Source organism: Empidonax traillii, unplaced genomic scaffold, assembly GCF_003031625.1.
Source record: "Empidonax traillii isolate 1590-97213 ecotype Southwest subspecies unplaced genomic scaffold, ASM303162v1 scaffold694:size336501, whole genome shotgun sequence".
Classification (NCBI taxonomy): Eukaryota; Metazoa; Chordata; class Aves; order Passeriformes; family Tyrannidae; genus Empidonax; species Empidonax traillii.
Genome location: NW_020955887.1, coordinates 266,976 through 279,224, shown reverse-complemented (window position 1 = coordinate 279,224; position 12,249 = coordinate 266,976). Strand labels below are relative to the sequence as shown.

Here is a 12,249-nt window from a genome sequence, read left to right as displayed (position 1 = left end):
GGGTGCTGCAGGCAGGACATGGGGCAGGGATGGTGTCTGAGCCAGCATGTGCCCCACCTGGGCTGGGAGGGCTGACACGGCAGTGCGGGGCTGTGCGAAGGGCTCTCCTCTCCAAGAAGGGAGGGCAAAGATACTGGACTGCTGCCTTCTCCTGGAGGCTCTGCTGGAGCCTCTTCTGGGGTCTGAGCAGCAGCCCTGTTTTCAGAAAGGCACTTCCTGCCGTCTACCTCTAGGAATAGTCTGACAGCTCCCCTTTCCTGTCCACCCCTCCAGCTCAGGGACAAGTGGGCAGCGTGTGCACGGAAGCAATAAAGGCCCATCAAAGCAAGCCCAGGCTGTCCTGGGCTCAGTGTCAAGGGTGACCAGTTCCTGCCATTGGAGCCAGCACTCAGACAGCAGTTCTCCCATCTCTTTGTCACACTCCGCTCTCAAGCAAGCTTCCATGGCTGACTCCTTGGCTGGGAGCAGAGCAGCCAACACTTGTCAAGGGCTGAGCTGGACCTGAATGTAAATGTTGAGTTGAAATATAAACAAAAATGTTGTTTTTAAAAGCAGCCCCCTTCTCTCTGGTGGAGGCTGGAAAGAGGTGATCAATGTTGCTGTTTTGCAGCTGTAGGGATTAAATAAATTGAGGAGATTTGTGGAATTGATGGAATGTGTCCTGCCAAAGCAGTGACTGTCCCAGAGGAGGGCAGGGAGCAGGGTGAGCTGTATTCTGAGCCCCCAGTGCGTGGCTTGGAGGGGGCTAAGAGGTGTCTCTAAAATCTCAGATCAGGTTTTGGCTCTTCCAGGGACTCCCTGCAAGCCCAGATTTACAGAATTGTGTCTGTGAACACATCTTACAGGCCCCTGATCTGGGGAGAGGGACTTGGGCAGGTGCCCTCAGCCCTTCCACTGCGCTGGGCATTGGGCAGACAGAGCCAGCACGGGAAGCACCACAGAACCATTTTGTCTGGAAAAGACCTTTGAGATCGTTGATTCCAACTGTAAACCTGAGCCCAGTGCAGGCTCCCGGCAGTCAGGTGGATCATTCTCTGGACGTCCCCGAGGAGTTTGCGGAGGAAGAGGTTTCTGCGGGCACAGAACGGGCACAACCCGGGAGGGTGCAGCACGCTGGGTCTCCCCCCACCTGCGCTGATGCGACTGATCCCAAAACAAGGAGAGCTGGAGCCGTTGCAAAGCGCAGCCCGTGCTCCTGCTGCGAGGGGAAGCTCTGCATCTCAGTCCCGGGAGGGAAAGCTGCAGCTTGAGCCAGGGAGGAGATTTCTCTCCCCAGAGCACAGATGCCGGCCGGGCCGAGCTCAGCGGAGGGTCGGTGAGGAGGGCGGCGGAGCCGCAGCGATGCGGCCCGGGGGGTTCCCGCGGCTCCCCGGGCAGGCGGCGCTCCCGCCCCGCGTCCCGCCCGCCCGGGCGGCGTCCAGGAACCGGATCCGCGGGCTCGGCAGAGCCGCCGGCAGCCATGGACCTGCGAGCAGAGCTGCTCAAGTCCATCTGGTACGCCTTCACCGCCCTGGACGTGGAGAAGAGCGGCAAGGTCTCCAAATCCCAGCTCAAAGTGAGTTCCCGGGGGGCTCGGGGAGGGGGGACGGCGAGGGGGGCAGAGCAGGTCCAGGGCTGCTTTGCATCCCCTCACTTTCCGCGGAGGAATTGTTAAATACTGAGATCAGTAAGACCTTGCTGTTGCCTCTATACTGATTCTGGTGAAGTTCTCAAGCTCTGCATCACCTCCCTTTAAAAAAAAAAAAAAAAAAAAAAAAAGAGGGAGGGGTAGGAGTTCATGCTCAAGTGTGTTTTCTAGGTGAAAATGAGGAGAAACCTAGTTTTTAGTTCTTTACAGTTTCTTACGGTTTTTATGGCTAACTAACAGCCCAAACTCAGTTTATATTTTCTTGCTTGCCAGAGCACCTGCATTTCTGCTTCCTGCTGAGCCACTGGGTCGGGAGGTAGGGGCAGCTTGTTTTTAAACTAAAACTCCACAGTGGTGTGGCCAGAAATAACAAGACGTTTTTAAAAACTCTCTGCTTTCCCCTCTCCCCCAGCTTAGCAGCTTTCAGAGGGCTCCTGCTCTTAGCCCTTTATCAAACCCATTACGGCTTTAAAAACCTTTTTGCCTGCCCCCAGGCTGTGTTTGGTCGAACCCGCCAGGGAGCCCTTGGCTTCGACAGTAATTATTGATTTTTTTTTCCTTTGCACATGGTGGGCCTCGTTTTTGTTGCCATGTGAACGTTCTCTTGGTTCTTAGGCTGGTTGGAAATGCTGGTCAGCATCGGGGGCTGAGATGAGAGGAGAGACCTGAGCAGAAAAATGCCGGGCACAGGGAGATGTTGCGTCAGGACTTGGCAGCTGCTGCCAGTCTGCAAGACCACTTGTGAAGTGCTGCAAAGAAAGCTCTTTTCCACTATTTCCTCTATTTTATAGGGTTTCCCCAGGACAGACTGCAGGGAAGGTGCTGCGCTTGGTGGGGAGGCAATGTTTTGCTCCAAAATTAAGAGTTTGTTTGCAGGAATCTTGAGGAAAAGTAGCAGGAGTCAGACAACTCCTGCTCAGCCACTGCCTTTGCAGCAAAGTCTTCTGCTGCTCCCCAGAACTCATAGCGTGTGTCCTGCGAGCCACACTCACCTGCTAAAACTGAAATAGAAGACGGAAAATAGCTGAAGGAATTAAGGAAAATCCCAAAGTAGGCCAAAGCTTAATTCCCTCTGCTAATCCCTAAGAGGGGCTGCTGTGTTCCCCTCACAGCATCCCCTGCACCCAAGCTCTGGGTCCTGAGCCCAGCCCAGGCACGTGATAGACCCAAAAGCGCCAGCATGAACACGTGCAGTGCTTGTCTTGAGAGATCTTTATCATCAGAGATGATGCTGAGGCCACAGAGACCTTCAATTTATGGCAATTTCCTAGAGAGCTTGTGCAATGGGGGACAGGGGCTGCAAACCCTCGTGTAGGGGCTGTAGGGGTGCTGGAGATGGTGTGTCCACAGCAGCTTTACCCAGGGTGACATTCCAGAGGGGAAGGGAACTTCCCTCCTTGATGTTCTCCCCCAACCTTCAGTGACAGGACAGGTTGGTAGTAGGTTGAGCTGCACCGTTGAATGATGAAGTTCAACGCTGGATAACTTTCCACCTGCCTCGAGGCCTGGGAGAGATCATTTCCATCCCCCAATATGCTCAGGTTTGTCCCAGCCTACACAGGCCAGCAGCAGCATTTTTGTCCGTTCGGTGCAGAAGGAATCTGAGGTCTTACAGGTCTGATTAATAACATGTTGAAGCCACAGGGGCTGAGCCCTCTCCAAACCCCTCCCAAACTGTGCTCTGCTCCCTCACCTGGGCGTGTAGCTGCATGAAGGGTCTTGAACAAGGGTGGGAGAAACAGCAGCGTTCAAAGGGTTTGCACCTACAGAAAGGAAGCAGTCCCAGAGCTGTGTGGGATTGTGCTGGCAGACGGGCAGTGTCCAAGTGGGAGCTGGGCCTGAATTCCAGCCTTGTTCCAGCCAATTGCTGTAAACATACTGGGGTTCCCAGTGTGGTGGTGCAGCTGTGGGAGCCGCTGGGCTCCTTGCAGGGGCACTCCTCTGCAGAGTGTGTGCAGACACTGTGAGTGTAGGTGTGTATGTGCACAGGAAGGAAGGGCAGCTTGCGGTAGAGTGCTATGCGCCGAGCGATGTCGGGTGGTTTTGTTCCTAGCGCAGGCACACACCAGCCCTGCTCTTGGAAAGGCATTTATCCTCTCAGAGCCACTGCATCCTCCCTGGCCGAGCAGAGGGAGCTGCTCCCTGTCTCTGTGGATGTGGGCTGGGATGTGGGATGTGTGCCTTCAGCGTGGCCATGCGTGGCTGGAGCAGGAGGTGGGAGCCACCAAGCACTGTCCTGGTGCTTTTTGGCACCTCTGTTCACAGGTGGTGGGGGTCATGACAGTGGCTGCACACTGTCATATTTTTCCCTTGCAGTCTCTGTTTCAGAGCCCGAGGGTGTTTCCCACCTCTCGTGTGTCCAGTCACCCCACCATCGGCCAGGCTGGGGCTTTCCTCCCAGTTTGTCCAGTGACAGCTCTGGAGTGGAGGAGCTGTGGGTCATGGTGTGCCAAGATGGACAGAGGGGCTTGAGGTGCCCATCATGGGCAGGGGCATGTGCAAAACCTCCCAGTGCTTTTTAGGGGTGCTGTGAGAGGGGTGAGGGATGGGGACGAGGGCCCACATTGGAAACAGGGAACAGGATGCGATTCCCAAAGTTTCGGTCCATCCTGACAGATGTGTTAGCCATCCTGGAGGATGTCCAGGGTGTTCCCAACCCCTTCCAGTCCTGTGCAGGTCCCAGGGCTGCACCAACCCCGAAAGGTGCAGCTGTAGCGACAGTGCTCAGGGCTGCAGCCCTGGTGTGTGAGCACAGGGCGGAGTCCTGCTGATCCCATCAGTCTGGAGGGTGGAAAAGAGAAAGAAAATCTGGTTGAGCAAGAACCATCTCCAGCTGCAGCAGCCAGAGTGGCCTCCGGCTCCTCTCCTGCTGGGAGGAAATTTCCAGACCTGCATAGAGGAGTAGAGATGCTGTACCACCTCCTCCTCCAGGCCCTTTCTTGAACCCTTGGCCAGCTGCATCCACAGATCCTGGTGCAATGGGGCGGCATCAGTCTAGGGTGCTCATTTAATCATCTGCTCTTGGGAGGTAAAGACAAGGAGAGCACTGCCTGTCTGGCATGACAAGCTGGGGATGCTGGTGATGCTCATGGACAGCCTTGCTCTGAGCTTACCAGCACGTGGGAAATTTGGGAGCTTCCAAACACCCTTTGTTTTGTGGAATGTGAACAAAAGTGGGCTGTTGGTGAGACTCATGAAGTGTTTCTGCAGATGGTGCATCTCCAGATCTCCACTGTCTGCTTCCATTCCAGACAAAACTTTTTCTTAGTTTCTTATAAATCTTTTCTTTTTTCCTGTTTCATCTTTCTGTGCCCCCTGACAGACAGACACTGCTGCCAGGCTGGGCCATGGTTGTACCAAACACATGGCTCAGGGTGGCTTATCAGCTTTTCTAGATCGGAGCAAGTCCTGTTTTCTCTGAGAGGTTTGAAACAGCTCTTTAAAAAAAAAAAGTTCCTCGTGTGCTTAGAAAAGTAACTAATATGGAAAAATCCTTTATTTTTGCCTGTTTCTAAATGATTCTCTAAGGTTTTCATTTGGGAATGATGCCCCGTCCTCTGCCAAACCCAAACTCTGCCTCAATGCTGTGGCTGCAGGGAGGTCACAGGGCACAGCGGGTGTGGGGTGGCACCACAGAGGCGTGCTGGGGCAGGGCTGGAGGTTGTTCACCTTCTCACCATCCCTCGTGCTTGGCCAGGTGCTGTCTCACAACCTGTACACAGTGCTGTGCATCCCCCACGATCCCGTGGCGCTGGAAGAGCATTTCCGCGATGACGATGATGGGCCAGTGTCCAGCCAGGGCTACATGCCATACCTGAACAAGTACATCCTGGATAAGGTGAGCCCCTTGGCCTCGGAGCGGGGGGACACAGTGGTGCCTCAGCTGCTCCTGCATCACATGGGAGCCCAGTGGCTCCACTCCCTGCAGCTCTGGAAGGTCACGTGCTTTGACGGGTGGAAAAAGGGTGCAGAGAGATGGGGAGCGCTCAGGTGAATACCAAAACAAGTGAGAAACGTTTAATTCTCAATGTCTCCACGGCAAAGATGAAGTCAGCCCTTTCCATCAAGGCTCTGGATGGAGCAGTATCTCTGCCCATGTTTCCTGCACGGCTCAGAGAGAGAAATTGGCCCCTTTTTCCTCTCTAACCCTGTTCAAATTTGGGGTGTGACGTCATTTGGTGAAAAGGAGAGGGAGGAGGATGAGGTGCCAGATCAGGAGCAGAGTTGGGGTGGGCAGGGGCTTTCTCCCTTTTTTCCGTAATTCGAAGGCACCTTTGTCTTGTACAACCACAAGTTTGTCCATGGGTGCTGTTTCCTCCAGGCATGCAAGGAGAGGAAGAATGACTGACAGCTTTCTTGCACTTTGTGCTCACAGAAGGGGGCCAGAGCTGGGTGCAGTAACCCTTCGTTCCCCTGGCTCTCCTGGCATGCTGGTCTCTGTGGGTCTCTGTGCCCATCTTTGCCTTGCCTGGAGCTGGTCAGGAGCTGCCCAGTCTGGTGCTAATCTTGGCTGTGGGGGATCTGGTCTGCAGCGAGTGAGGGCAGAGCCTTCCCCAGCTCCCTCTGCCCAGGCAAGAGCTGCCCAAGGTCAGCCCAGCCCAATCTCCCCATCACAAAGTGGCCAAAATCCTTCTTTGGGAGATGATCTTTAAACCCCCTTCTTCTGATTCACCGTAAATAATTCTGGGTAATAAAATCCCAGAAGCATCCTGAGAAGGGGAAGTGGGTTTTCCTAGTAAGAGAGGCATTTAGCTTTTGCTACCCACCCGAAGGTTTTCCTCCAGCTCTGCTGCTGCAGGCTGGGGTTTGCTCTTGTGCTGGCAGCCTGTGGCTCCTACAGCTGGGATGGAGCACCCAGGGACAGCCAAGGCTCCTCACACATCACAGTTCACCCATCTTCACCAAACCTGCTGTGTGAGGCTGCTTGCAGTGCCAGGACACAGTTACAGAAGCTCACAGACAGCAGTGGGGCCGGTAGAGGCATCGTTCCTGTCACCACTGCTGCCTGCCCTCAGGCCAGCACTTCCCTTTGCTCCCCAGTTCCTCTTTATGGTGGAGTGGGATAAAAAGAGACCCGATCCCGTGGAGGTACTGGGGAGGTTTGAAGAGCACCACACTGCTGCATGTGCTGCACCACGGGGTTCCTGCTGGTGCTCCAAATCACCCCGTGCTTCTCACTGGCAGGGACAAGAGATTTTAGGAGTGAGGGTTTCTTCCTGCTAGCACTTCCCCCTCAGAATCCCTCTCCATAGCCCTGCGCCTCCCTGCTCACCCCCAACTCCTGCCCACAGGTGGAGGAAGGTGCTTTTGTCAAAGAAAACTTTGACGAGCTCTGCTGGACCCTCACAGCGAAGAAGAACTACAAACCTGACCGGAATGGGAATAGCGTTGTATCCCACCAAGATGCTTTCAAGCTCTGGTGTCTCTTCAACTTTCTGTCTGAAGATAAATACCCTCTTGTCATGGTGCCAGATGAGGTAGGACTGCCTCTCCCCCCCATCCCTGCCCTCCCAGGGCTCCGTGCTCTGGCAGAGCCCTGTTTGGGGGTAACACATCCTGCTATCGCTTCCGGGCACGTCCCACCACATCCTGCAAGAAGTGGTGCTCCAGGGGGAGAGAGAGAGCAGGCAAGGCCTGGGAGGAGGGGGCTGTCTGCCCTGGGCATGCCCTGCTATGCCCACAGCCACCCCCCCTGCCAGGGAGAAGGGGGTGATTTGGGAGCATCTGGGAGGATGCCTCCAAAACGCTGGACCTTCTCTGCCCCTAGAGGGTAGTGGCAGAGCAGAACTGTCTGTTCCTCTGTGGCCGCTGCCACCAGGCACTCAACCCCTGCCCAGCATCCGGAGTGTTAAGGGCGAGGTACCAGCCAAAGCAAAGCCTCTGGCAGTAATCTCCAAATCCCACAGAATTTGGGGGGGGGGGGAGGTTCTCCCTTCTCCAGGGTCAGATCAAAGCCCCATGAGAAGGGGGGCAGATCTAGGGAGGAGCCACAAGTGTAGAAGCCAAGAACAGACCTCAGCAAAAGGAACTTAGCTGCGCAAGCAACTGCTGTTGGCTTCTACCCCATCAACCTCCTGAGATCAGCAGAAAAGTAAAAAAAACCTCCAAAACACAAGAGGAGAAAAAAAAGGCAAGAAGGGCCATGCTGCACAGATGTAGGAGGGCAACCACACTTCCTGCACCCTGCGAGAAGTGTTTCCTGTTCCCCAGACCATGAGAAACTGAATCATCCTTCTGCTTATGGGGCTGAGCAAGCGCATTCACTGCTTGCCCTTCTCCTAGTTAAATTACATTAAAAATCCAGCGGAGGGAGGGACGGGGACTTTGCTGTGTGTCACCTTCCTGTGTGGCTCCCTGCAGTCATCCACCTGCCTCAATCCCCAGATCGTGGGCAGCTGACAGCAAAACTTGAGCTGAAATAGCTCTTCCCCACATCATGTCAACCATCTTGGCTCTTTTTAAAAGCACTTTATTTGCATTTTCAAAGCGATGCTCATGTCCTTTGGGACCTGTCCCCTTGCTGCTCCCAGTGGTTTTGGAAATCAGGGTGGTGCTGACCTCAGGGCTGTGCTCTGAGACACTGGCCTTGCAGGCTGTGTGTGGGGTCCAGCAGTGCTGGCCTGTTCTCCCTCAGGCTCTTGACTGCTGCAGAGTTTTCCTACTCTGCAGACAAACCAGCCAAAATATCTCAGCCTTGGGGTTAAAAGGAAAAACCTCCCAGTAGTGGTCAAGCTCTAACCCAGTGCCAGCCTCCTGAGCCAACCTGCTGCCTAGAATGCCTTGGCCATGACCTCAGCCACTGCAACCTCTGGGATCAGGGTTCTGCATCTCCAGGCTGGAAAGAGAGGTGGTCTTGGGCTCTCCAAAAGGGGTCAGTGGGGTGGGAACAGCTCTCACTTGCCCACGTCACTGAGTTTCCCCATCCCCACAGGTGGAGTACCTGCTTAAGAAGATCTGTACGGCCATGAACATGGAGCTGAACTCCTGTGAGCTGGATGACTACCTGTCCCAGGAGCCGCAGGGGCAAGAGGGGCTGACGGTCTGGCAGTTCCTAGACATGGTGAACTCAGGGCGGTTCCTGCGAGGCATCGAGCAGGAGGCCATCAGCATGGCCGTGGAGGAGGTGTACCAGGAGGTCATTGAGGATGTGCTCAAGCAGGCAAGGAGCCCACATGTCCGGGGGTACAAGCCCTGTCCTGCCCCCAACCTAGTTTTGATCTCCATCTCTCCTGTACAGGGATACCTCTGGAAGAGGGGCCAGCTGAGGAGGAACTGGTCAGAGCGGTGGTTCATGCTGAAGCCCAGTGTCCTTTCATACTACATGAGCGAGGAACGGAAGGAGAAAAAGGGGAGCATTGCATTGGACAAGCACTGCTGCGTGGAGGTACGGCCAGGGCCACTTGTCAACTTGGGGAGAGGAGACCTGGGAGATCTCCTTCAGAACCCAGGAAGGGAGACCCAAGAACACACAGTTTTACATCCATGAGCACGGGAGCCAGGGGGATAAGGTGGGGTACAAGGGATAACGCTGTCCTGTGTCCTCACCCTGCAGGTGCTGCCTGACCGGGATGGGAAGAGGTGCATGTTCTGTGTGAAGACCTCCTCCCGCACCTATGAGATGAGCGCCTCTGACACCCGGCAGCGCCAGGAGTGGACACTCGGTCTGTGCCCACCCCATGCCCCTTCCCCAGCTTCCCCGTGCCCCCCTCCATGTCCCCACTGACTGTGGCCTCCCTCTCCAGCCATCCAGACGGCTATCCGGCTGCAGGCTGAGGGAAAGAAATCCCTACACAAGGACCTGAAGCAGAAGCGACGGGAGCAGCGGGAGCAGCGGGACCAGCGTAAGGCAGCCAAGGAGGAGGAGACGCAGCGGCTCAAGCAGCTGCAGGAGGAGAAGGAGAGGAAGCTGCAGGAGCTGGAACTGCTCAAGGAGGCCCAGCGGCAGGCAGAGATCCTGCTGCAGGAGGAGGAGCAGCGGCGGAGGCAGCAGCACGAGGAGATGCAGAGGACCCTGGAGATCCAGCTGCGGGAAGCTGAGCAGGTGGGTGCACCCTGTGGAGGGTCCTGCCAGGGCTGCGTTGCTCATGGGGTAGGTGCTTCTTTCCCCTTCCCTTGCCTGGGTCAGCCTTTGGACAGACCTGAGATCCCTGTGGAGCAGGAGATGAGGACAACCTGCCCCAAGGGTATGGAGGGGGGCAGTGAGACACAAGTGCTTGGTGCCAGGCTGGCCAGGGAGCCCTTTTCTGACCTCACAGCCAGCATTGGCTCCAAATAATGCAGCCTGTCTCCTGAGCAGGGGAACAGCTTTGCTTTGGACCTCTTGCCATGGGCTCTCCCTGTTTTGGGAGATGTCTGGCATCCACCCTGGGATGCAGGGGGTTCTGGGGACAGTGGCAGTGGCCCAGCCAGCTGCCCACACTGATGGCTCCTGTCCTGGTGGCAGGCTCGTGCCTCCATGCAGGCAGAGATGGTCCTGAAGGAGGCAGAGGCAGAGCGTCAGCGCAAGCGCATCCTGGAGCTGGAGGCCATGCAGGAGCGGCTCCAGGAGGCCCTGCAGCAGGAGGTGAAAGCACGGCAGGACGAGGAAGCCGTGAGATACGCGCAGGCCAGGTAGGACCAGGGCATCCCTCCCCCTCCTCAACTAGCCCCGCTCCCAGGGCAGCAGCTGTGCATGGGAATGTGCTCCCCAGGGCAGCTCAATTCTCCTGGGTACAGGGGTGCACTGGTGACTTCCCAGTATGCTGGCAGGGACGGGGCAAGCTGGTGGATGAAGTGGCAGAGGGACATCCTCACCTCTTGCTCTTCATTGTCAGGCTACTGGCTGAGGAAGAGGAGAAACTGAAGCAGCTGATGAAGCTGAAGGAGGAGCAAGAGGAATATATCATCAAAACTCAGCGGGAGAAGCAAGTCCTCAAGCAGGAGATGGAGAACAAGAACAAATGTCTGGAAGAGGCACAGAAGCAGCTGGAAGAAGTGAGAGTGAACAGGCAGCGGGTGGACCAAGACGTCATGGTGAGTATCACATCAGTGCCACATCCCTTCATGCGGTGAGCCCCAGGGGACTTCCCAGCCCTCCTGGAGCCACCTTCCTACTGGGGAGGACCCAGCAGCTTTGGGAACCAAGGTGACGTTGCCTCGGGGGTTTCTGAGCTGTGCCATGTGCAGGCATAGGGTGCTGCAGTGGCTGAGACGGGATAAGCATGTGCTGCCCCGTGGAGACAGCCCTGGTGTCCAAAGTGATGTCAACAGTGGGAGTGTGTGGAGAAGTGTGGGAGTGTGAAAGAGGAGCAGGAGACCTAGAGGAGGGTGAGCTGGGTCTCCATCCCAGAGGGAACCTCCAATCCAGGCTTACTCAGGGAAGGGAAGTCCGTGCCCAGAGTCCCGAGTCGGGGGCAGTGGGGTGACCAGCTCACCCCTCTCCTCCATTCCCTTCCAGGCAGCCCAGCGGAAGTTGCGGCAGGCCAGCACCAACGTCAAGCACTGGAATGTCCAGATGAACCGACTGATGCACCCCATTGGGCCAGGAGGTAGGAGACCAACCAACCACCCTCTCTTGAGCACGGCCATGCTGGGGCATGAGCCCAGTCCCCCACCCATCATCCCCTCTTTGGGGGCATCTGGGGGCCAGAAGGATCCTCATCTTTCAGAGAAGGAATGCTGCTTGCAAGAAGAGGCTCCACAACCCTTTTTCTCAGTTGAATGGTCAGTTTGGACCCCAGGTAAACAACTCTTTCTTTCTGTCCACCCACAGACAAGCGTTCAAACGTGAGTGGAGGAGTCTTCACTGGCTACCAGCCCCTCCTGTCCCAGAGAGATTCTTCCCTCAAACTCAAGCAAAAAGTGGAGGATAAAAGCAGCGGCCTCATGATGGACAACAGCGAGGGAAATGTGAGCAATGGTGGAAACAGCGGTGTTCTGCCATCTCCAGATGCGGACACCATGGCCACAGAGCCCACCAAGTAGCCCAGCAGGATGGCAGAGTCCAGCTGGGAATGGTAGGGCCCAGCTTGTCCCTCTGAGCAGACCTTTGGTGCAGCTGTCTCTGGGTGAAGCCAAGTGCAGACCAGCGCAGAGCCTACAGGGGACTGCATGAGGCAGCAATGCTCCCACTTCCATTAGTAAAGGGCTGCAGCCGCCATGTGCCAGGAGGCTCAGGCAGCCCAACTGTGGGGAGGACCATCTCCTCTGGGCTGCTGGACTCAACTCCCTGCACTCTGGTTTCCACGCTACCCTAAAAAAGAGCCACTGATGGCTCAGGACTGCATGGCTCAGGGCTGCAGTTTCTCCTTGGTTTCTACCACAACCTTTCTGCATCACCCACTGAACCCCGGGCTGTGGGGCCCTGCCACAGTTGCTGCCAGGGATGCCTGGGCCAACGGAGCGTGACCTTCTCATCGCGCCCCCGGCACAGCCAGGGTGTCCTTAACTACAGCTATGTTCGCTGATAGTGGTTGTTAGTCCTAGAGTCCTTAGAATTATCAGAAACCAAGAAGCAATAAAGCTTTTGGAGCCGGTGGCCCCTAACCTCCTGCCCTGCACACTGGAGGCCCTGCAGGCACCAGCTCTTTCTCCTTGGCGTTGTGGGGTTTGGATTCCCCCTGTAGAAAAGATCCCTTTGAAAG

The 12,249-nt window shown here is 56.0% G+C and overlaps 1 protein-coding gene across 1 annotated transcript; it reads left to right on the top strand.

The window, feature by feature from the left end:
• The first annotated feature begins 1,459 nt into the window (after positions 1-1,459).
• DEF6 (DEF6 guanine nucleotide exchange factor) lies at positions 1,460-12,243 on the top strand. Its single transcript, XM_027899899.1, has 11 exons — positions 1,460-1,555; positions 5,325-5,465; positions 6,919-7,104; positions 8,559-8,786; positions 8,865-9,011; positions 9,180-9,288; positions 9,370-9,668; positions 10,071-10,237; positions 10,441-10,639; positions 11,064-11,154; positions 11,379-12,243. The coding sequence occupies exons 1-11, from the start codon at positions 1,460-1,462 to the stop codon at positions 11,588-11,590; spliced, it is 1,875 nt and encodes a 624-aa protein (XP_027755700.1). The 3' UTR covers positions 11,591-12,243.
• The last annotated feature ends 6 nt before the right edge of the window (positions 12,244-12,249 follow it).